The sequence below is a fragment of the Nothoprocta perdicaria genome, unplaced genomic scaffold, assembly GCF_003342845.1.
Source record: "Nothoprocta perdicaria isolate Ctin4 unplaced genomic scaffold, notPer1 scaffold_33, whole genome shotgun sequence".
Classification (NCBI taxonomy): domain Eukaryota; kingdom Metazoa; phylum Chordata; class Aves; order Tinamiformes; family Tinamidae; genus Nothoprocta; species Nothoprocta perdicaria.
Window position 1 is genome coordinate 1581418 of NW_020455566.1, and position 25078 is coordinate 1606495.

Here is a 25078-nt window from a genome sequence, read left to right on the forward strand (position 1 = left end):
ACGGAGGACACCCGGGCGGCCTTGCCGCGGGTGAGGCCGGGCCGCGCCACCGGCGGTCTGCGTCGCCCCTTCCCCGCGCTCGGTGCCGGCTGCGCCGCCACGGCCCCCGCTCGCTCGGCGCGAGCCCCAGGCGTCGCCGCCGTCGATGCCGGAGCTGCCGGCGGCCGCGGGCCACGCCACCCTCCGCTTCAACCTCCAGCTCTTCGCTGCTGCCTTCCCTTATCTCTCCCTCCCCATCCACACGCATTCAACCCACAGGGTGCTTCAAGGGAAACCACTGGTTTCTGGGGGACACTGGGCACGAGCTGGGAGAGCCCCAAAGGCAGGCGGGGGGCGGGAGCTCTCTCGGCTATCAAATCCGGGGAAAAAGGGGCCTTGGCAGCCCCAGAAGGGCTCCCCGTGGGCGGCAGGGCCCGCAGCAGCGCGGCGGGCGAGGGCCGAGCTCCGCACCGCAGCTCGCCGCCATCCCGCTGCCATTTTGCTCCCAGCCAGGAGCCATTTTGAGCCCTTGGCAGCCTCCCCGCCGGCACCGCAGGGAGAAGCGGTCTCGGCAGCCGGGCTCCCGCTGCTGCTCTCGCCATCTGCAAGGGCACATCTCGCCCCTGCCCCTCCGACCCTATTCCCTCGCCTAAGTTGCAAAAATAACCCCCCCACACGCACGTTTTCTGAGCCGCTTCTTATCGTTTCCACCCGCAGTTCAAGCACTCGGCTTCCCCTTCCGCGCTGCCTTTTTTGTCCAGCCATCCAGCCCAACATCTGACCTAATTAGTTAGTTGATCCTCAGTTCCAGCTGTGGATGCACATTGCTTTGTTAGAGCAGAGCTGTCTTTTAGAGCAAGAGTTTAGCTCACACAGGATTTGAAGTGGAGAAGCCTCAAAAGGCCTTCAGCTGAAAAGTGTCTAATGGGAATTTCTGAGAACAGTTCAAATGGATTCTGAAAATAAGCAGGCTCTGACTTCAGGCCTGGTAATTCTGCACCTTGGAGGGTAGGAAAGTATTGGGAGCTTTTCCAGCAGAAAGCGAGCTGGTGATAACCTCTAACAAGGGATCATCTCTGGGTCTAAACGTTCACGTCCACCACACTTCAAACAAGAGAAACATCTCAGAAAATCCTTCAATAGCCTGGTGGCTTCGGGGAGGCGACCTTGGGTCTGTCCCACAGCCCGAGCCACCTGGGTTCTGCTTGGCAGGGCTAGGAACGACTGGAGAAGAACAAAAAGCCAAGGACAAGCTATTCTCCCCACTCAGTTTTCTGCCACGCTGCTCATCTCCATTTCCTCCATCAGTTCATCCTCCATTCCTCCCCGCTCAATATAACACATCTCGGAATAACGAACTTCACGACACCCCTGCTATCCTTCCTTTAAGCACATGCATCAACTCTGCCTTCCCCAGGATGCGCGTGGTGCACAGACACCATCCAGCCCGGCCAGGTCCCCCTCATCCCCCCTTACCAAAACCAAAGCCAGAACAGTCCCACAAACAAAATGACACCACCCAGGAACTAGAACAAAGACTTGTTTAATTGCTTAACCCTTTCTCTTCCAGGGACTAGAGAAACAAGTTTTCTGCTCCTTCTAATGAGGACAGTAAGGCTTGTGTGTTACCTCTACGACTGCAGGGGCAGAGTTGACGAGATGATCATCTTTAGTACTCGAAAAAGCTAGAAGCAATGGTCTTTGCAACACGAAGAGAATCCTAGAGTCTCCGAACAGAGAGCCCATTGCTAAAATACAAAAATAAAGGAGGCATCCCTGCATATCCCAGGCTAGAAAGAGTTAATCAGAAAGAGCAGGAAGAAGCTTTCCTGAAGAGGGGTCAAAGTAAACAGCAGAGGTCAATAAAGCAACATCTTTTTCCCTACTTCCCCAGCACGTTTTTTTTCCTTCACCAATAAATACGAATTCCTCATTAACAAGCAACAAAGCAGGCAGTCTGCCCACAACGAGGGGAAAAGGGGCTAGCGACAGAGAAACGTTTCTCTCCCCTTCTCTCCCATTATTATTTATCATTTTATCCAAAGCAGCCATTAAAAAAAGCAATCCGCTGCAGAGGCAGGGAATCTGGTAGGCTTTCACGCTGCAACTGGCAGGTAAAAGAGCTGCACTGTCTCACGAGGAGGAAAAAAACAACAAAAAAAATAGCTGCCACAGCAAAGGGTGAACGGGGAGGGAGAGGGCTGTTCCTTTCAGAGCTTCCAACCGGAGACTCGCGGTTTAAAAACCAGTCTGTAGGTGTTGTCTAGTAAAAGCTGAAAGAAGTTTGGGAGGGGGAGGGGGGAGAGGTGGCTAGTAGGAAAGCCTTAAGCAAAAATCAAAGGCTAGACCACGTCAAAAAGCCCCCCTAGGTGAGAAGGATTCTCCGTTGCCTCCGGGTTCTGCAGAGCCTCGGGCGCCGGGGCACGTGTGGGGCGGGAGGACACACACAACGCACGGGGGCACCGGAGCAAGCGGCCACATCCACCACACAGGTGTCGGGCGGACCCCAACGCCCTCGGCGGCTACGTGACTGTCCGTCCAGGAGAGCTCTGCTCCGGCAGGAGCGCGTGGAGGGCAAACCTGCTTCAACGGCGGCACGGGAGGCTGCCTCGCAGTCGGCGGGGCACGAGGGTGGCCGCGCTCTCCTCGGCGGCGCGGGGCACGTCCCCCAAGCGCTGGCGCTTGCTCGGGCTCAGCTTCACCTGCACACGGGGCAGCAGGCGGAACGCTTCAGCTCGGGAGCGGAGGGCGGGTCCCGAGCACTCCGCTGCGGTCCTGGGGTGAGATGTCCCTCCGGGCAAGGAATAGCACCCTTGGAGAGAGGCTGCCTGCTACGAGGCTCTGGGACCTCTCTTGTGCAAGGCTCCCCCACCGCAGCGAGCGTTTTGGAGGGGAGAGGAAGCCGCTACCTCGACGAGCCAGCACTGTGCAGTGTCTCTCCTCACCGCCTGGCAGCCAGAGAAGGAAAGGCAGCCTCATCCTTCCACAGCGGGGACAGGAAGACCAGAGATTGCACCACATGGAAGAACAACCCCAATGCAGCACACGCACACACACTCCCACACACACGTCTGACACCCCTGGGACCACGGCTGGCATGTTCAGACCTTCAGCAGTAAGAGATAAGAGACAGTGCAGAGCAGTTAAGATCTCCAGGGGCTCTTTGGTCTTAGTTGATAGTCCTAGAAAAAAAAAAAACCACCTCTTCAGCTCTGGTTGTAGCATAGCTGTGTAAGATCTACTTGATATTTAGTGTTTGGCAACTGCAAGAGGGGAAAAACAGGGCTGCGTGTTACATGGGAGGGGAAGAAATGGAAGGTCAGTGCTGCATTTCTAGGTGCATTTCTGGCTTCGCAGCTAGTATCAGGGAGGGAGGGCACGGGAAGAGGAAGGAGGGTTCCTGAGAGGACCACTAATCCATTAGATGTTACACCAATAATGAGGCGGAGGAGGCCCATCTTGGTCAAGACAGAGCAGCTGGCTGCACTAAGAAGCTGCTGTCTAAAAGCTCCAAACATCAGTTGCAAGAGATACCTGGTGGCGACATTCTCAGCTGCAGCGCAGGTGGCATAAAGAAGGTGGACAGAGCTACACGCATTTTGGGCAATAGAGAGAAGCTCTGGAGAGTGCTGTTACCAGCCCCTTTCCTAGTAGCTTTAGCTATGTTAAGTCTTAGGCCTCTGATCAAACCTCCTCCCACTGTTGTCACCTTTCTCCACAAGTTCGTAATTTACAGGAGAAAAAAAAAAAAAAGTGTCAGAGCTGGGCAAGCATCTCCTGCCCTGCTGAGCTGCACATACTCGGTGCCTCCATTGATTCATCGACTAAGACAGATGCCCAGGGACAAGAACAGGCAATGTCCAGTCCCTAACACAACACAGATACGTCTGGTGAGGACATGGTATAGACGGAAGCCAGAAGGAAGGGGTTATGGGACAACAGGTGTTTCACGGCCAAAAACCCTAAACCAGGGCCCCTACACAGGCTGGCAGCAGAATGGCTAAGCCAAGCTTCCAAGACCAAGATTACTGCAGTAAAATTATTCCATAACCCCTGCCCTAGGTTTGTATTTTATTCAGGAATTTAACATCCTCTCTGCAAATGCACGAATGCAGGCAACATCCCTCTGTACCAGGTCATACAGCAGCTCTGGAAAAAGTCACCAGCTTACACTGCTTACAGACAACTCAAAGATCCCTGCCGGGACTAAATTCCACTAAAGGCAAATGCCGGACTGCACTGCCATGCTGCTCAGTAGTGTGACGGGAGGAGGAGGTGGTGGAGGCGGTGGTGGTTTACAGAGACGGCCGCTCCTGCCCCTGCCAGCTTGTCCTACTCTGTGCATAGTGCGAAACAGTGCAGTCATTCATCAGAGAAACTTCAGGACCAAGGAAACTAGGTTCCCTTTCAACCAAACAATTAGAGGAAGGAGAGGCGGTTCTGTTTTAGCTGGGTCGGCACTGGACTTGCCCCTCTGAGCTGTCTTCGTCGTCTGAGCCTCCAGCCCCGCCACTCGTCAGTCCTGTAATCCGGTACCCCATGTTCAGCAACATCACCTCCAGCGGGTCGGCATTCATTCGTCTCTGGTTGGCTTGGGAAGCACCTTCCATGTCTACCACCACACGGCCATTGAGTGTTTCACTCTGCAAGACAAGAGAGGGGAGAGCTCAGCAAGGCAGCACGAGCACCAAAAAGGTTATTCCAGCTGCTGCAGCTCTCAAGGGCTCAGAAAGGCAGGTCTGGGTTACATCTTAAGATGCAGCCTTTTGCCGTGGCTCTTACCTCTGGCCGGGGATTCCACAGCCGTACAACTGGGTCAATGCCGCTGGTGGCCAGGAAGCAGTAACTGGGATGAGGCTGGAGACAATTCACAATGGACTCATCTCCCTGCAGCACTCGAACAAGATTCGTGGTTTCTTTCTCCCAGATGAAGAAGGAGCCGTCGTCCGACCCACTGACTATGTACTGTGCATTGCTAGGGGGAGAGGAGCAGAGCCTGGAGAACACAGCTCGGAGCCAAAGCTGGTCTCGAGCAGGCGTGACAATCTCAGCTGGCTTCTCTAGGGTGTGCGTTGCCACCCCTCACACACATGCTTATGAACTGAAAGCTTTCCATGTGGCTTCCCTCAAGCCCCAGAATCCGTATTTTTCAATCTCAAGTGTTTTTTTTCCCCCTGCAAACCTAGGCTAACCATTGGCTCTGCAGATTGGCTACTGAACCTGCTCTCCATGCAGCCATCTAAAAAGATTTCCTGTCATCTTATTTAAACCCGCAAACTAGTACCAACTGTATCAACATACCTGCCAAAGAAATTGGCCTCTTTGATGTCTGTAGTAGTGTTACAGTGGCCACAGTATCGGAACTTGTAGTCGTAGCTGCGCTCCCTCAGCACCATCTCATCCTCCGAGATCGAAGCCTTACGACCTGTGGCTCGGAGCCGGATGGGGCCACCCGCCTTCTTGTCTTCAGCTGGAAGGACAACAGATTTCCTTCATCACCATTTGGGCAGGAACACACTCCAAGCAAACAGAAAGCACTCTAGGAGGCCCCTCCCAGCTTTAGAGAGGAGCTAAGGACAGTTTCAGCAGGGATCAGGGCTCAGACAACAAGCTTCCCTCCAGATTATCTCTTGGATACAGGGGGTTTCTTTATACACTCACTCAACAGTGAACCAGGAGCAAACCCGAGTCAATAAAAGGCTCAAGCCAGTGTCTGCGCACAGTAACCGCGGGTCTCTCTCAGAAGTTTGAGCTTTACTTCACAGGATTGGGTTAAGGAGAAAAGAAAACGAGGTTTTAGTGAAATTTATATAGGGAAGGACCTGCCTGAACACTGAGACTCACCATTATCGCTCTTGGAGAAGAGGGCTGCGTTGATGTCTCTGTCCAGTGCATCGCAGGCACTGCTATGTGCTTGTTCTGGGAACTTGCCCTTGAAGTCATCCAGACACTCCAGTGCTTCCGCCACGTACTTGAGTTCAAAAAGACAGCGGGCAAGGCGGAAGTGTGCCTTCAGGTGGCACGGATTCAGGGATATGGCCTTCAAGCAGTCTCGGAGCGCATCATAATGGTCCCCATCCCTGGAAAAAAATAAAGGGAGAGGTGAAAGAGAGTGTGCAGGTAGGAACAAGATGTGTCTGCCGCCATTCCCCCGCCTCATCTCACCCCAAGGTCTGCTCTTTGCAGCTCTCTCCAGTCAAGCAGACAACCCGCAAGTTGACGCATTAACAGCATTTGCTGTGTCCTGGGGCACCACCCGGGCAAGGGCAGCTTGTTGAATACACCTCCACAAAGAGCCCCTTCCCTGCGCACCGGCAGCCCCGAACGCGAGCGCACAGCACAGCCCGGCAAGTCTTGACCTGCCATTTTAAATCCTCCAGAGCAGAGCTCACTGACATAATGCGTTTAGGGAAGTCCTTTGAAGATGGAGGATGCACAAGGCCTCTGGCCAAGCAGACACAAGGCCTCTCCTGCAAAGCGAGCGGGGCCTCCTCGAGCACGGCAGCTCGCGCGTGCCCCTTTGTGGACGCACAGCGCGGTAGCACCTTTCCCTGCCCCTAACCACGTAGTCCTTCAAGAAGCAGCTACAGGAGCACCATGCTTCACAGACCGTGGGCACAGATCTAAAGCAGCAGCCTTTTCCCACCTCTCTAGGAAAAAAAATATATATAAAGGCTTAAAAATTAAGTGTTACATCAGCTTTGTACCATAGCTGATATTTATAACCCATTTCGAGTCACTGGAGATGATGCTTGATTCCCCTCTGCTCCGTGGCTGCAGGAATAACAGCGCCTCAGCTTGAGCTCTGGAAGCAGGAAAGATTTGACAGGGTTTGCAGGCTGGGATTTGGCGCAGCACAGTCTGCCTCAAGTGTGCCAAGTCTGCAGATGATGGCAATAAATAAATCACGGCGAGGGTTCACACCTGTAACCCAAACGCTCTGGCTTTGCCGTCATCCGCAATGGCCCCAAGGTGGGCGAATTGTCCCGCACTTCCCACCGGGTGGGAGATTCTGCTCCTGCAGAGCCTTTGTCAGGAGACAGGTACCCCTGTATCTCTACTAATTAAAGGGAGGCTCAAAGCTACAGGCTACATGCTGAGCAGTGCTACAGGCAGCCGCTGCAAACCATCCATCCCGCTGCTCTTTTGCTCCTCTGGGTGGATACTGGCCACAAATTACAGCTCAGTAGCACAGTACAGAAGGTGGCTTCTCCATGACGTCAGCGGCAATGCAGAAGAAACCCAGCTCGATGGCCGTGTCCCTCCCCAGCTCTGCGTCACGAGGGAGCCAGGAGGCTGATGCACAGCAGCAGGCGACTTGAATAGGCAGCGCAAGGTGCCTGTTACGGTGACAAAGGGGGTATCTCGTATCCCTTAGAGCTGGCTGGCTCATGAGCCACTTTGCCACGCAGAGACAATCCTTCAATCCCAACTAGTCGGGCAGCCCTGCAGCCAGGGGTGGAAACTCACACAGGGAGATGTGGGGCAGCTGCTGCCTTCTCCCACAGCGCAGCTTTGCCCCGGGCACAAAGGCTCTGACCAGTCGTCAGCCGAAGCGATGTCAATACAGAGCACGGAAAGCGGGTGGACAGTGATGCAGGTGGCTCTTACGACCAGATTCTAAGAGGACAGAGCAGGGCAGCAAACTGAGGGGAGCAAGGAAGGGGACATTATGGAATTACAGACCTTCCTCTTTCTAGCTCGGGCTGCTGTTCAGAGATGAGGCCAAAGGGACCTGCAGAGTTCTACAGGGTGGCCTTGCTGATACCTTGAGGTGAAGGGCACCTTAGAGACACAGTGTGGTTTAACATGGGTCACAGTCCAGCTGCTTTCAATGCTGTGACATCCCAGGCCTCACCTGCCAAATATCAGTAGCTGTTTCTTGCAGAAAAATGCCCCATCTTTTCTATTCCTGAAACGATCCTAGCTTAGTACCGAGTACTGATTCTAATCATCACAAGCCACAGAAATCCATCATGAATACATTTTCACATCCGCCAGCTACAGAAAACTGTAGCAAGCACTAGTTGACACTCAGAAAGGAGCAGTTTACTTTCAGATCTGCCAACATCCTTTGGGAAAAATGACTCCTGTAAGAAAAAAGTCCCTCATAAGATCAGCACGCAGCTTCTATCTTCCATTCCTTAATCCCACCCTATTGTTCTTTCCCCTCTGAACACTGAGGTCTTTTTGAGGCAGCTCCCAAATCCCTGCTATTGCAAAACAGCCAGTAGGCCAGTTACCAACAGCCACAGCAACTGCTGGCTGCTCTTTGTCTTGGCAAGAAGATGGGAGAATTCATACTGGGGACTGCAGCAGGGACACAAGCAGGATATCCTCACAAAGCAAACGTAGATGAAGGACCACAGCTATTTTAAATATCTTAATGGTAAGTCATGTTACTCAGTCTTACTCTGCTCAAGGGGACAGATACTAAAATAGCTCGGCTGTATCTTGCAGAGGCAGCTGTGACTACTGGTCAGAGAAGACATTAGCTACCGCAGTGACAAACAGCGTATTTCACAACCACCACGACAGAAGCCCCTCCAGACTCTGAGGCACAAGTTGCCACCTCACCAGACCCATCAGGAAGGTTTGTTTCCAGTTGATCAGACTATGGGTAAGCTGCAATAACACAGGAACCACTATGTCACATCTGTCTTTAGCTCAAACACTAGTCACTAGGTTCAAGCAGCAACCAAAGCAGATCCAAGCAGTCCTACAATAACCTTAGATCATGAGATATGAATTAGGGAGCACAGTAACAACGAGCTCATCCTTTAACAGCAGATTTGGGGACACACTCTCATGCAGGCCAGAAGTAAGCAGAAAAAAAGAGGCACCCCGCAGACACTCCATGTTATCGCTCAGAGGAGGATTTGTGGTTTCTTTTTGAACTGCAAAGGACCAGGGCATTATTCGGCACACCAGTGGGCAAAGTGAGGAGCTACAACCAGCTGTGCTTGTCTATGTGGCATCGGTGGCCACGGTTCTCCACCCCACACTGCTGTGCAACCCACTTATTCTGTGCTCGGGGTGACCCACTTACAGCTTCACACCAAACGCCAACCCTGCTTGGCACGCAGTGGAGCCAGGTGCCTCGCAGGGGACAAGAGCCACCTGGGGTACCCAGGAGGCAGAGAGCAGCAGGGACACGAAGCTCTCTGGCACTGCATCCCCCCCCTGCTCTGCTGCTTTACCATTTGCGCTTCATGTAGGCAGCAGCTCTGTTTCCATACAGCATGGCGTTGTTGGGGGCTTTCTGGATTGCTCTGCTGTACAGCTGGATGGCTTGAGTCCACTGCTGACAGGCAAAGGCCTCGTTGGCTTGCTGCTTGATTCTCTCCAGGTAGGGAGGCAGCTCAACCTGGGGACTGAAGGGGCACAAGGAAAGGAGCAGTCAAGTCTCATGCGTTCACATTCCAGTTCAGCTAAATATCCAAAGGGTTTGGCCCTAACATGGCAGATTCCACGGCCAATACCAGAAGTTTCTGAAAGGGCAGAAGAGACTTTCCTGCTAAAAAACAGGTTATTCAGTTACTCAGGTAAAGGTTTCCTTAGGACCATTTTTTTTTTTTTTTAACTCAAATTGAACAGTGAGTAGCCTAAGTACCTAATCCTTCAAACTTCACCAGCACACTTTGCTTTGACAGCATAAACAACATTTCCAATCCTGTTTCAGCAATGCGTAACTGAAAGCAAATTCGGAAGGAAATGAAGCATCTGAGCTCCCAGGGCTGCGCAGGGCTCAGGCGAAGGCAGCCGAAATTCCACTCGCAGCTCTGCTGCCTTGATGGAGGGGCCACCTAGAGGAAACAAGCTGAAAATATTCAGCAAAGCCACTTTGGTGGAACCTAGACTACCCATATATGGCATTAAGTAACTGTGTCTTGACTGTTAACCATGTCTCATCAGCTGGAGGAAAACCAGCCAGCAAGATGTGCTGCAAAGTCTGCTTCTGCTTCGCCCCCAGCTGCATTTAGCTCATAAAGAATAAAAGCAGCAGAGCGCAGAGGCAGCGGAAGAGGCCTCTCCACCCATTCCCTGCTCAAACGCAGACTGTGAGAGCAATTACTCCAGTGTCATTAGCACAAAGCAATTTTGGTGGCTCCAGTTCAGTTTGCAGCAGGCAGGAGCCCAACAAACAGCAAGAGAAAGACGAGCTCTTGGTATGTGACAGCCTCCACACAGCCCCTGCAGGTCAGGAAGTTAAGAACCGCTTAGGGCAACTAAAAAAGACCTTGTTTCCAGGTCTGAAAAGTCACTTTATGGTGAATTACTGCTGACACAATCGAAAAAAGGGACAAATCTTAATGGACAGCATTTTAGCCAGGACGCCGTTGCCTGATCTGACTCTTGATCATAGCTCACTCACCAGCACTTACCTCACTAAGTCAGCCCCTAGGACAAAGACCCCTTGATAACCAAGTCAACACAGCAAGCAGCCTTGCATTTCACACCCTGTTTGGCAGCAGCTAACCTCAGCAAGAGGAAGAGACTGCGAGCGAAGCCACAGGACTTTCGGTTGGGCAGATTTATCCTCTTACCTCCCATGTCCTCTTCCTTCAGACAAGCGGAAGCCGTTGCTGTGCAGGTGGATGCCATTTGACACTCCATTCGTTGCGGTTTTTCCGTTCTGCACTTCTGCAGGTTAGGAAGGAGGAAAAGGACCAAAACAAGGATCAGACCATGCGGTCGATCAATGTAAGTTAAACAAACAAACCTCTGAAGTTTTGGAGTTTTACTCTGGAAACAATAAAACAGACACAAAGAACTATACACATACACACACAGATGGCAGTTTGAATGAAAATGCCTCCAGACTGAACCTAGGCCTGAATCAGCTGCGTACCTGGCTGATTGACTTTGGCCATTTAAAACTGCAGCTTTTAAAACTCGCATTTAAAACTGCAGTTTTGGAAATTAAGATGCTTTTATATATCTTTGCATTTTTTTCCAAATGCATCAAAACAAAGCATCATGGAGATAAACTGTTGAACATTTCAATCTAGGAATTCAATGTAGGAATTCTAGAATTTTTATTTTTTGTAACTACAGCTTAAAGGGCAGTTCTAAGCTAATCTGCTGAAGGTCATATCATATAGCTGCATCCGCTGCCGTTTCTATAGAAAGCATTTGGCTTCAGGTTTTACAAACTGCCCTGCATTTACACTGCAGCTAGGAGTGTTCCTGGAGGCGTTTTGGAGCTGGGAAATTGGGGACAAGGTCCAACCAGGCTTCAGAACTGTGCGGAAGATTAAGCGTGCAGTGACACGCATACACGTGAAGCACATCCTTCATTCAGAGGCCACCTTTTCCACAGCTTTTGCCCACACTTTCTGTTCCTGGCAGCACGGAGCATTTGCTGCAACTGTACTGTGTGAGCCTGCTCAAACTCCACCCTGGTTCCAAAGCGTGACCTCACCACACACCTCGGTGAGGATCACCCCGTGCATTCAAGACAGAAGAGAAAGACAAGCAGGGCTGGGAGTCTATTTGCTACCAAGACGTGAGCTTTAGATTAAGGCCCAAGTCGTGCTGAGGACACAGATCAAACTTGGCCAGACAGCGCTCCGAGGAAAGGGAAGGCGCTGGGCTGGGAATGCTCCCTGATAAGAGGAGCCCCTGCCTCCAGGATATGGCTCTGGAAATTCAGCACTTACTGTCCACCCTATCTGTGTATGAACAGGCCTGTAAGAAACACGGCCAAGAAATCGAGGAGCCTTTTTATTATTTATCAAAGAGATGACTTTTTGTTGCAACTGTCCTGTCACTAGAAGGGAGATTAGTTCTAGATCAGAGTCTTTGGCTAGGGAATGGATTCTTCTCCTCCCTAGTGGGTGTATAAGGGGATAACAGATCCATTCTACGTTTCTCTGTCTTCCACTAACTTTCATGATGGCATCACACTTACCCCCTGAAGTATGGCACTTCTTTGGGAGAAGAAAAGTGTACGGTCGCTGTTTGTAAGTTAGGTCAAACAAATAGACCTAAAACATAAAGAAACAGGACAAGAAAAAAGAGAGAGACCAAAACAGATTTCAAAGTCATGGAAGTAAAAGGAGGGCAGGTGGGTACACGGCTCCCCACAATGTTCATCATTTGCTATATTCCAGTTTCTAACTGGGTAACTTTTTTATGGACATGCACATACTGGGTAACAGCAGTACCAGTGTCCCGTTACATTTCAGCACTAGGTGGAGGAAAAGCAACACTGAGAAACAGAAGCCTTGTATTTCTCCTGAGGTAACAAAATCCTCAAGAGAGCTTTGAATGGGCTTGACCAGAACCAATTTGTTCAAAAAACTTAAACTCTAACAATATATTAACTATTCTAGTAAAGAATATATCAACTACTCTATTAGCACAACAATTATATACAAAACAAATATTTATGGGCAGAAAAGGGGCAGCTTACTAAACCAATGCAAAGATTTCTCTTAGCAGAGGTCAAGATTTGTGGAGAAACTTCAAACCAACCCTGCAAAGCCCTAATTTAAAAAACATATTCCTATAAAATTTGACAGATTCACAATTCATCTAACCCGGTACCCCCTCTCAAAGAGCATGAACATACTTCGAGAGACACGTGTAGGGGACAACCACAGAGTAACTGGCCTACAAGGAAAGTTGTTGCTTAATCCATGATGATTAGTGCTGTCAGGCGGATTCTCATTTCACAGACAGGCTTTACAAAAGATCCATGGATATCACCCAGTGCTTAAATTTAAAGCAATCAATACCCCAGGTGAAGGCCTTTGCTTCTGTAAGTTCTTTATTTACCAGATTCTATTACAGAAGCAGTTTGATGTTTTAAGAATAAGTTACAATATCTTTTCTAGGTCAGGTAAGGTCAGTTCCAGATTTTCACTTATTTGCTCCTTCAGAGAGAGGAAGTGTGAATTGCAAAAATCAGACTAAAGTGTTGTTCAGGTTTAATCAGTGGCAGCACAACAGTTAAATCCCTAATAAGAGACGTTTAGTCAGAATGAATAAGAAATCTTCAAAAAAATCAATCAAATCACACAGAGAGAAGTTGCTATACCTGTTTTGAAGAATGTACAATATACGCTGGCCCAACAAACACACCTCAGTGTGAAGCCTCCTGCCAAGCCTTAGCTGTCTTCTTACCTGCTCCCCTCCCATGTTGACTAAAAGCTCGGTGCCATCAGGACTGAAGGTCACGTACGTGGCCACCAGGACTCTCAGCCGGTTGTTGTAGTCTGGAAGTTTCACTGGAAGGTGCCCTGAGGATGGAAGAGGTCCATACACATTAATGTAACTAGTAACTGTCATCTTTGTACTATCCCAGCTGCTCCACTTTACAAGAGGTTGTTAAGAGAGCAAGGTCATGAAATACCGGCACCTAAGTGATTTTCCACTTTCCTGCTGCCGTTTATTAAATCCTTTCATGGGCCACTGAAATACTCAGATGTACACAGCTGTCTTTCCACAAATTCTAGATACCATTTTTCAATGCAATCTCCATATGAACAGAAGACTGGTTTCTAGCTAGCTTACTAACACTGAACTTTGCAGAATCCAGCAAATCTCAATTTTAGGGATTCACTAAGTATCAGCTTCTATGATTTGTGGCCAACTGCAAGCACCAGCATCTTCAACCCTCTAATCAAGTTTCCTTAACAAAGCTCTTAACACAACCAAACTCAGCCTCCTAAATATTCAGCTCACACAAGGGTTCTTTTGCTTCAGTCTGGAAATGTGTCGCATGACTAATTCAGGGGACCTAAGAAATCCTCTAGTGGGACTCATCATACGCAGGATTGTCAGAACTGGTCTGCTGAACATGCTGGTCTAAGATACTTAAAAAACAAACATTTTTTTAGCGGGGGGATGAAAAAAGTAATAATAAGTACTGTAGAAAAATGGCATCTAAGTTGCCCAGGATCTGCATCTGCTTTTTCCTTTACAGGATGAAGGAAAAGATTCCTTCCGAAAAGATTCCTGTGCCAAAAAGATTTTAAACAGCAGCCTTGATGGGACCAGTCCCAGAAGAAAGTCTGTAGCCCCAAGGATTACCCAATCCTTGATTTTTTCCAATAAAGCTGACAAAAGGCATTTATGCTAGACGAGGAGGAGTAAGGCCAGCTCACCAACACATTCCACTGTCAAATCAGGCCATGTGGGTAGGTAACATAGTCGAGTAAGAATTGAGAGCATAAAAGTGAGAGAATCTACAATTCCATGAGACATTGTTGTGTTAGAAAAAAACTCTTCCAAGCAGTGGTTTCTGGTGCAATGGACAGAAAATTCAGTTTCTTTAGTCTTCAATTTAATTTTTCAAGTCCTATGTGTCACCCCCCAGCAGAGGTCCCCATACCTGCCACGTAGTACTGAGCTGCACCATCCGGGAGGGGTTTCTGCCGGTCGCAGAACGTGTGCACTCCAGCTGAAGGACTCTGCTTCATGCTTTTTCTAGCCAGAAAGAAGAGTAACTTATAAACACAGCATTCAACTGCTGGAAGCCTAATCCATCCTCATATTTCTTGTTCACACACAAGGCAAGGCCACACGCTTAGACAACTGTGCAGTCACAAACCTGCAGCACGCTACCCAACAGCACTTAGGTGCATCAAAAAGATTGCGTGGGTGAGAGAAAACTTGGGAGAACTGTCTCGTGGGACACATGAACTCCTTGCAATGTCCCTTTCCCACTAGAGCCTTTAACAGGTCTCTGCACCACTCGTGTCAGCCAAGGAGGTCCAGAAGAGCCAGCTGCCATTACCTGTGGTTGTGGATCATGCGGATGTCGTACAGCCGCACGAAGGGCTCATTTGCCCCCACGGCTAAGTAGTTGTTATCTTGGGGGTTGACTGTGAGACATTTGGCCTCCACCAGCTCCCCACAATACTCGGTCAAGTCTATTAGGACTTCTGAACGTTTGCTGTTCTCCCGCAGATCATACTGTCTGTATGGGAAGAGAGTCAGGTGAAATACGTCATGAGAAAACAGAAATAGCAGGAAGGGAGAGGTCAGCTTTCCATGGTGACCAAACTGAAAATGACCCAAGACACCCCATTCACATAGCTCAGTGGTAACCTACATTGAACTGTCTGGCTTGTGTACAAAGAGATGACACTGAGTACAAAGCCATTTGTGTCACGGGTTACTGGGAGCACCTCAATTCAGTATGCACTGAGTCTCAATATCAGCATAATTGCTAAAAACAACTCTGTAACGTGCACAGATTCACTCAAGCTCCAAATTTAAACTCTGAGTTGTGACCTAACAAACAGTATCTAGTTGGAAACCAGAACAGATTCAGATGGTAACACCTACTCATTTTAGTCTCAAAGACTTTGGAGAGAAACTACACTCATATCTGCCTTCCTCCCATTTGATTTGGCTATTCGTCTCTTGGCCTCCCTTTTCAGCAGAGGAAAATACTCTCCTCAGCCTCTCTGTTTATCAAAGGAGTTCACATTTCAAGATAAAACCTTACAGTTTCAGGAAAAAGAATGACAAGCTTAAACTCTTTACAGAATCACAGAATAACTGGGATTGGAAGGGATTTCTGGAGGCCACCTGGGCTATAGCTCCTTGCTCCGACAGGGTCAGCATAGAGCAGATTGCCCAGGACTACATCCTGTTGGGTTTTGGACATCTCCTAGGATAGAGACTTTGCAGACTGGGCAACGTACCCCAGCCTGCTTAGCAGAGACTCTCATTAGGCCTATGCATGGCATATAGTGCAATGGATCTTGATCCAGTTCATTTTGGGACAGAACTAGCGTCCTGTACCTGATGAGCCCATCTTCTGCTGCACTCCAGAAGGTGTTGGGCCACATGGGAGCCGTGGCAATGCGCTTAACCCTGTTGGTGTGGTCTCCAAACATGTGGATGGTCTCCTTGACAGTCAAGTCATGGACGTGCACCTTGGAATCCGCAGCTCCCGTGATGAGGATGCGATCCCCTGAATGTGGCAAGAACTGTGGAAGACAGACTTGGCATTTAAACTGGAAAAGTGCTGAGGCTCTACACATCTCACTGTCCTTCCTGGCAGCTCAGAGATAAAGCAGCTTGCTTTAGGAAAGCAAGCTCCACTATGTCCCCCACATATGCTATGGGACACTCCAGAGTCACAAATTACAATAATTGCCATTTCAACAAACCTCTTTTGCTCCAACCATTTTCTTTGGTTTTACCTAGGTAAATAGCTAAGCCCAGGAGCAGCATAAACTAAGAGGAATAAGTATTACATTTAATACAGTATCTCCTAACCTTTGAAATACTAAATTATTTCCTTGGGAAAATGCCTTGCACAGAAAGAGCTTCCCAGCAACATTTAAGCTGGGATCTATTCTCATGCTGCTTAAGCTGCTGATTTTCTGCTAGCCATTTATTCCTCCTAATCACATACCTTGACAGAAAAGATATTTGCAGTGTGCCCTGTGTGCATAGAAAGGAGCTTCTTGTGATGCAGAGGATCCCAGACAATCGTATGCTGATCATCAGATCCAGAGGCCAACAAGCTAGAAGACAGAGACAAGGAGAATTTTCAGTTTGTGTTCCCCTGTTCCACGCTACAATCAGTTTCTTAAGAGTGGTCTTCAATGAGAGGTTCAGATGGCACAACGGAAACGATGAGAACATGTGGTCAACAACAACAACCAGGGCTTCCATTTTCCACGTTAGCCTGGCTGCGTTAACTGCTTCCACATCCACCTGGAAGCCAAGCCAAACTATTCCTGGACCCAAGCAGTCCCAAGCCGGACCCCATTCAGTGAGTCCAGACAGATTTTTAAGTGCAGGGTGCATCTGTGGTACTGCAAGGAGTTGTTTGTCTTGTACATCTGTCTTCTGCTGCAGCAAATGAATTTGACATCTGCATCCATCAGCTGTTTCACTTACTTCTTAGAGCCAGAGCTCACTTTCAAGTACATGAAGCTTCCACTAACAAACAATTTGGAAGATTATCAGGCAGCAGACTTTGGGTCTTAGGGAAGTATGTCAAGAACTACAGGATCTTCCTTCCATCCAGTTATTTCTCATGCAGACATTGTTTACTCCACTTGATTAACAAAAAAGCTCTTATTTTCCCTCTGGAGTTGTAAAGAGGGATGAATGTTCTACGTCCCTCCCTTATGCATTTGTCCCCCAGCAAAAGCCTTTAACAGCACAGGGAGTAGGGAAACGTTCCTTCAAATCAACTGGGCAAATCCCGAAGATTCACTATAATCTGTAACACCACTTAAGAGAAAAGAAGCAGCCTTTAATCTCCACCTCTTAGTCTATTTCCCTTGTGCAGTCATTAAAGGGGCACATCTAATAATATCTAGATATACTAACAAAATAAAACCTCTTTTGAAGTGCCAACTCCTGAACTTTGGCTTGATTCCGTATTCATTTTACTAGGAATAGGAGAGGGTTGCTTAGGGTAAAATGACCTCTACTCTTTACTCTTGGAGAACCTGGCTTACCAGTTTGCGGATCCCCTGAATCAAGGCATGTACTTACTCTCCTTTTTCATTCCATTCTAGACAGTTGACACACCCAGAGTGACCCTGAGGAAAAAAAAAAAGGGGAAGAAAGTATTACACAAACTTCAGACTTATCAGACAGGGCTGTTCTGAGACAAGGACACAGTGAGCTCCCCACACATAACAACTTGTTCCAATGCAAGTAGCTTTTTATTCCAACACTGGGAAAAAGGAGAAACAAAAAAAAACAAAAAAAAAACACCCACCCACATGGCAGATAAGCACCTCCAGAAAAGAAAGACATGCTGTAGCATTTGGGGGAGAAAAGGCAAAAATGAAACAAACAAACAAAAAGAAGTAGTGTTGAATGAAATGGCAGTTCAGCCTCAGAGGCTACTGGTGAAATCCTACTGTGCGCACAGGAAGGTGACTTTGTTCAAAAGCCCTTGGCTAGACTGACAAATTACACGTACAGGTTCTCTGGGAATGCAGGGAAAATGCACTTTTGATAACTCCCTTTTCAAAGCACCTTGCTGCTGGGCGACTGCATCGTACCTCCCCAAAATAGCTAATAAATGTAACAGGAAGAGACTAGGACGGCACTGAAGAGCACTTGATTCGGGAGACTTGGTTGAAAAGGGGACAGAAGAACTCGTGTCCCCCAAACCAGGACAATCTTAAGATCTTCTCAAGCTGTATCAGATTGCAGCGCAACAACTGGTGCTTGAGACATTACGGTCTTCACTGTTTGAGCTGAATATTTTGACTGGCTGACAGTTAAGAGCAGTCTGCCTTGCTCGGACACTCCAGTTGAGATTAGTTGATAGACACCAGTGACACCAGTTAAAAGCTTTGCTGTAGGTGCATTAACCCATAAAGCCCACGCAGGATCACGCTGAAATATTGCGGTCTCTGATCCAGTTGAGAGGAGCAACTAAACAGCATACCTCTCCCCCAAACAAGAGAAAGAAGTCCATGCAATGCTGTATTTGCTCCAGCTTGCTGCAGAACAAGGAGCACTTTTTGTTCTTTAAGCATTGACCCCTTACCTGCAATTCTGCTTCCAGGCCCAGGCGGCGAATGAAGGGATCGGTGACGTGATAGTGGCGCTCAAAGCCTAGTGCACCTCTCTCCTGCACAAAGCAAACACAGGTCACACTGACTACACCACGCAAAACATTTTCTCCAGGATCTTGCCAGACATTGGGGGTATCCTTCATATCAGATCCAGGTTAAGGGGTTTGTAACCTTTGCCAAAGAGGCTCACTCCAAAACAGAAATAAGCTGCCTGGTTTTGGACAGAAACAGGAGATAAAAAGAGCTTGAGGATGCCTGCCTCTGTCCCTAAGAAGGATTTCAGAAGGAGCAAAGTCTGCCACTATACAGCATCCCAGTATTCCTAGCACATTCTCACTGTTCCCTGAGCCCACTCCCACCAAGAACACAAGCACTGGGGGACATAACTGGGTAGCATCCTTGAAGATGGTTGGCTTCAGCAGGAAGGGAGGAGAGCGCGTAGCTGCAGAGCCTCCGCACGGCCTGCTCCTCGGGGACGAGGACAGCTGCCACATAAGCACGTCAGGACAAATGAAGGTGAAGAAAAGCAGGACAGTTGTTTCCCCTGTGATCTTACAGGGTTCACAGATGCATTAGCAGATGGCTTGGATGAAAGAAGGACAACTGCAGAGGCAGAAGTGAAGGGATTGCAAGCCGTATTTTGGATGGAACAGCTAACGAGCAGAGGAGGTTCCTTCCTGGGACACCTGGTTGGGTCTCAGGCCTGTCCACTGCCACGCAGCAGTCACACAAAGCCTATTTAAGCCTTTGTTTATCACCATTTATAGATGAGAATATTAACAGCCAAGAGACTGTAGTTATGAGACTAGGACCATGTTAGTAGTTACAGAACGGACACAGGGAACGAGTGTACGCAGCTATAGCTCTACAGACCAATATTAAATAATCAACTCCAGATACTAGAGGCTATTTGAAATCAAAACAGGGACACAAGGTGGTGGGGTGTAGGGGGAAGCAACACAAAGCAAGACAGGCTTTTTTTTAGTAGCTTACATTACAAACTTAATCCCCCTTTACGTATTTTATGGACAGCATTCTCTAACATGCCACTTTCAGCAGCGCTGATTACCGGCAAAGCTGCAAACGATTTGAGGTCTGCAAGTCACAGTAATAATTGCCCATTGTGCCTGCTGCAGCTAGTCCTTTCACATTAAGGGATATTTCATTAATGCAGCCATCAGATGACTGATCTGACCACAGTAGAAGTTTTTCCCCCACACAAAGGGAAGCAAAACATACCAGTCAAAGGAAAGAAGGGGAAAAAAGAAAGGGAGAGCGAGGGACGAAAATCATTTGCTGTACTACAGCCAGACAATCTTTGATGGCAAGATCACACAGAAAGAAAGAAAATGCAAAGTAGACAGAAAACTCATGAGGAAAGCTAGTTAAGAGTCCTTTGCACCACCAAAAACACAAGTCGACAGATTTCTCTCTCCAACTTTTTCATCTAAAGGAAGAGACCTGCTGATGTCAAACCATCAAGACGCGTTCCTGCTAGGGAAAAGGACCGGGCTCTTGTCCTGCTGTAAGCTCATTCCAGCTCTGCACTAATGAGGGCAATAGGTCCTACACATCTGTTCTCTTAAGTTTTTTACACAGCTTATCAATATCTGAGCAGCAGAGAACTCTTCAGAAGTGAAAGGAAATAGTCTGACTATTTCCTGACCTGGCGTGACACCAATTCTCTACCCGCTCTCCACCCAACACGGGAGAACACTTGCTTAGCACATACCTTGATCTGCCTGTGGATGATGTCTCGAGTAATGTTTACTTTTGCCATCTTCTTCCAGTGGGGCAGAGGAAAAGAAGCTAAGGGAAGACGGCAACCGGGTTTGCCAACAGAGAAGAGATCCACAGTAAGGGCATTTAATTACCTGCAGGTCCAAAAAAAAAAAAGAGTGAACAAATCTAGCATTCAAACATTATTTGGCTATCTATATACAAGATAAGCACTTTTTTTTTTTTTTTTTTCAAAAAATGAACGAGGTTCGTACAAAGGCCTTTCAAGAAATTCAGGAATGGGAAGCGTCCATACAGGAGGGAAGGAAGGATGACTCAAGCCATCCCAGTTCACAAACAAACGTGGAAGGAACCTCAGGATTCCAGGTGTGCACAAAAAGCAATTCCAAACCCACAGAGAACTTGCACTTCCAGGACCACATCCTTCCCCACTGCCTTTCTTGCCCCTTTACACTTGCAACCACTTGAATGCGATCTCACTTTTCCAAAACGAACACACGCAACGACACGGACAGTCTTGGTGACACGGATACCTTTTTGGCCATCTCTTCAGACAAGCGCTAAAAAGGTTTGCAGCTGAGCACGAGAGATTCATTTACCACATTTGGTCATCAGCCAAACGCGATAACTAAAAGAGCACAAGCTCCTAGAGATCATAGCAGCCACCTATCAAGCAACACTATCATCTGAACGCCTGATTAAATCAGCAATAGAAAACACATCTTTTAAATCTGCATTTCCAAGAAAAATTTGCATTTTCCACATTGCTAACCCAGTTCTGCATTTCATGCATTACACGGGATCATTGAGACCCTTCAAAGTTACTCTGATAAAAAAAATCTGCCAGGTTGCCAAGTGTTTCTGCCAACTAGCTGCCCAGGAAAGCACCAGTTACCCTAAAAAATGGTGCCATTCACCCCATTTACACACCACAGACCAGGCACTATCCTACTTGGACAGCCCTAGAAATCACTTTAAAGAGAACTTGTATCTTAAATATCCATTTTTGGCCTGCATAAGCGAGTAGCTTTCGGTCCTCACTAACAAGCACCCACAAGCAGAAGAGGCCCCAATTTTCACAAGGCTCCTCTTTGGGCCAAGGGAAATGCTGATTCACGGAAACAAGAACATTTCCGAGCTCCGTTTCCCAGCCCACCCGAGAGGGGCCCAGCTGCTCAGCCCAAGCACAACGCGGCCTTCCTGCCGTAAGGGTTAGTTTGTCCCCAACATAAGCCCTGCAGGCCAAATTCACCCCAGCCCAACTCCAGCTCTGGCAGCAGAAATACCCGGTAAGCTGAAGGATTCGGCTCCTGCACAACCCGGGTCACCTACCAGCCTGAAATTGTCCTTGCCACCAGAGCCGGCATGCATTTATTTACGCATTTGCTGTCACGTATGTCTTTAATCCACATTTCTTCTACTCGCAAGGAGTTCTCAGGCATGCCCAGGAAGGCACCTCGTGTTTTAAGTGCCCTTAACCTTACTCACCCTCCTGTTAGGTAATACCTGGTCCGCTCCCAGCTTCACGGCAAGCGGCAGCACTGCGAATGCCTCTACTCATCAATATTTCACACCAATCCTTGTAGTAGGATGATTAAACTATCAGATTTTGATACCTATCCTCTGCTTTTGCGGGCCAGCTTACCACTGTTGTCGTTTGGCCTGTTTATGTAGGCAGAATAACAAATCACGTAGGCACAAGAACAAAAATAACAACAACTGCCTTTAAGAATAACCCAACAGCAAGCAGCAAAAGGCCGTCTTTTATCTCACGAGCACCCGAAGCAGAACGGGCAGGTCCTAACAAACGCCGGGCACGAGGGCAGCTCCGGCACAAACGGGAGGGCCGGGTGGTTCCTTGTGTGCTTTCCTCTCCCCCAATCACCCATTCCCCTTCCTCACCAGAAAGGCATCTCATTTTCCTTTTTAAGAGCAGTTTAGTTTCTTTCAGTCTCAAGACCCCAGATGGGCAGGCTACCAAGGTGCAGCCAAGCAGGCACCTACCCATCGATAACCGACCTGTTGCTCTCCTAAGGCCCCTGAAAGAACTTCTGTCAAATCTCCCATCTCCTGTCCTTGCCGTTTCCAAGCAGCTCCTTTCCTTTCAGTGACTACCTTGCAAGAAAACCTCTCCTTTCCTGCAATGCAAGGGCTTTACAGAGACTGTAAAGACAGACAGTTACGACAAAACTGCTCCTTACGAGAGCCCTAAAGTCACTTGCTCTCCATCTAAGTCCCATCTACAATTCCTTTCTCTTCTGCCACGAGATCTGACATATCCAGGACTTCCAAAGTGGACATTTGTTGTGGGAATGCAGAGTTTGCCACCTCTGTGAGGCCAGGCTGACTTTTAGAATTAGGAATGTGTCGTGGAGCTTCTCAACCCACTGGACAGGTCATTGCCAGCTAAAATAACTCACAGGTGTCCTAACAAAATCTTGTTCTGCAGGTCTTAACATGATATTAACTTTATTTCTTAAAGACTAAAGTCAAGTAACTCACCCACAAAATACTGCACTGTCACCAACCAAAGGGCCAAAACCAGAGATTAAAACAAAATACATTCAATCTTTAAACAATCCAACAAATACCAGCATCTAAGGCTCTATGCTAACAAGTTATTCAGCGGCTCGTAAACCCGAGAGGACGACTCATGGTTTTAGCATTTGACTGTTAAAAGAATGAGTGGCTTGGAACAAAGTGCTCAAACGGGAACGCATGAGGGTAAGCTGCGCCTTTCGCCTAGAGGGAGCTCGGTTTGGTGGCTCAGTGTTGCACACTGGTTAAAGGAGATGCTAGGAGCCTTTCTTGCTCTCGTGTTGCTGCTCTTGGTTGCTCTACGGGAATTCAGCAGTGAGCAGCTACAGCAGCAAAGAGCTTGGCGAGCAGCAAAGCCAACTCGTGAAGTGAGATGATTAAGTCTCAGCGACAAGGAACAGTTTGAGATAAATCTGCACCTTTGCTACAGGCGGTGGTCTCATAAGCAGCTTCACTCTGGCTATGTATAAGAGATGACCTTTTTTTTCAGTCATTTAGCAGATGACACTGGAACACACCTCTCCATCACACTTTAGAAGAGCCCCTGTGCCACATTCCAAGACTCCCCTTGTCCCTTGCTGTTCCAAACTTATCTGCAACACCATGCAGGACTGCAAATTCAGGGCCACCACCACCGCTTCCACCTCATTCACGGAAAGCCCATCTCAGAAAACCCACCTGAAGCGCAAAGGTGGCCATCTCACCTGTGCTTCTAGCTCTCTGAGCTCTAGCTCGCTTCCCCAGCTCTTCTGTTCCGGCAGCACACTGCTCCAGAGGCAGAAAAAGCAGCTTTCGCAATATTTGCCCTTTAAATTTGCAGTCAAAAATTAACAAATCCCAGATTTCTACAGGTTGCGGCCTCAAAATCCGCTAGGCACTATTGACACTGACAGTAACTTAGGAGCCCCTTCAGCTTCATGAAAAGTTCTCCTTCAAAGAGTGCTTCAGGGTACGGCGGGGAGTACCAGGGTCTCTTGCTTTTCCCAGCCAGCTCTCCTGATTTTCCCAGAGCCCTCGCTGCAAGCCTGGAAACAAAGCCTCGGCGCTCGTAAAGCAAACAATTCTGCCCTTTTTTTTTTTGTTAAGCAGCCCCACTAGCCAGGATGAATGTTAAGCTAGCCCCACTAGCTCGGCATGAATGAGTTTCCTCCTCGCGGGACCACCTACGCGCGCATACGCGTGGGCCCCGCGCTTACGCACGCAGTCAATCAGCGGCACGGAGAGCTGCTCTGCGGAGCGGCGCTTCCACAGCCCGGACCTCGGAGCCTCCACCCCTGGGAAAAGCTCCCTCGGCACCGGGAATCTCCACGGAGCAGCAGGAGCCATCGGTGAAGCTGGCAGCGCAACTGCCAAGCGTTCGGATGTGTTTCTTGGCCCCTGAACTCAAGGTCAGTGAGGAAGCAGCACCTCACACAGCACAAGGCTCTGCAGGCACGTGATCCAACGCGATCCCTTCCCCTAAACATCCGTGAATTCCTTCATCCGTGCAGCACCTGGGGCCCAACTCAGTCCCTCAGCACATTACTTTCCCTACTGTCCTTTTCAGTCCAACTGTCCAAGAGGTCACAGGTCAAAATAAACACATATAGTGTTAGCAAACCTAAGAGAATCAGGAGAAGGGGCCTGGTTGGGAACAGACACCTAGGAACAAGGTTTTCCTAGAGCTGAAGCAGTCGCTCCTAGGACAGCCGGGTCAGCACCTGGAGAGGAAGGAGGCGGTTCTGCTGGGATGGGGTGGCCGGAGAAGACGCAGGGTCTGCGATCCAAGAGAGTCACCCCGGAGGGACATCAATGCCAGGGAAACGGTGCCGCGTCCCACAGAGCGTATGGACAGGGATCACCGGACACCCAGGACCGCGAGGCGCCCCGGGGGCAGCAGACACTGACCGGGGGCGCGAGGGGCGGCCGCCCTCCGAGCAAAGGGGCCCTGTCCCGGCCGGCGACAGCTCCTGCCCTCCGGAGCGCGGGAGGGCCACGAGCGTGGCCGCGGGAAGGGGACAAGCCAAAGGGCACGAGCGGAGCCCGCGGCAGGGATCGGCCACGGCGCTGGGGAAAAGCGGGACGAGGGGCTGGGCAAGGGGGGGCACCGGCGGAGATAAGCGGGGGTAGGAGGGAGGGGACGCCTGACAGGGAAGGCGGTGGGCTCGCCCGAGGCGGGGAAACACCGACAGGGAAGGGGATGAGTGCCCGGGAGCACGGGACGCCGCGCGGGCGGGCAGGGGCCGCCCGGCCCGGGGCACCGTTACCTGTCAGGCCTGCCGGCTAGGGGCGCTGCAAGTTGCGAGGCTCCATGCCCGCGCGGC

The 25078-nt window shown here is 49.2% G+C and overlaps 1 protein-coding gene across 1 annotated transcript; it reads right to left on the reverse strand.

Moving 5' to 3' along the window:
• Window positions 1-1587: 1587 nt before the first annotated feature.
• Window positions 1588-25078, reverse strand: WDTC1 (WD and tetratricopeptide repeats 1). The gene is made up of 16 exons (XM_026043353.1): window positions 25022-25078; window positions 20230-20371; window positions 18470-18553; window positions 17458-17504; window positions 16361-16472; window positions 15742-15929; window positions 14726-14908; window positions 14321-14415; window positions 13111-13226; window positions 11894-11969; window positions 10527-10623; window positions 9180-9353; window positions 5824-6059; window positions 5281-5449; window positions 4762-4954; window positions 1588-4622 (listed from the first exon to the last, which is right to left on the reverse strand). Exons 2-16 carry the CDS (start codon window positions 20275-20277, stop codon window positions 4425-4427), a joined length of 2016 nt encoding a protein of 671 aa, XP_025899138.1. The 5' UTR covers window positions 20278-20371; window positions 25022-25078; the 3' UTR covers window positions 1588-4424.

Excerpts from the sequence above, each read along its gene's own strand:
- WDTC1 (XM_026043353.1), bottom strand. The coding sequence starts at position 20,277 with ATGGCAAAAGTAAACATTACTCGAGACATCATCCACAGGCAGATCAAG. Across the intron at positions 6,060-9,179 it reads GCCTACATGAAGCGCAAATG|GGATGGGGACCATTATGATG; the intron begins GTAAAGCAGCAG and ends ATTTTTTTCCAG. Across the intron at positions 4,955-5,280 it reads GAGGCCAATTTCTTTGGCAG|CAATGCACAGTACATAGTCA; the intron begins GTATGTTGATAC and ends CTCTCCCCCTAG.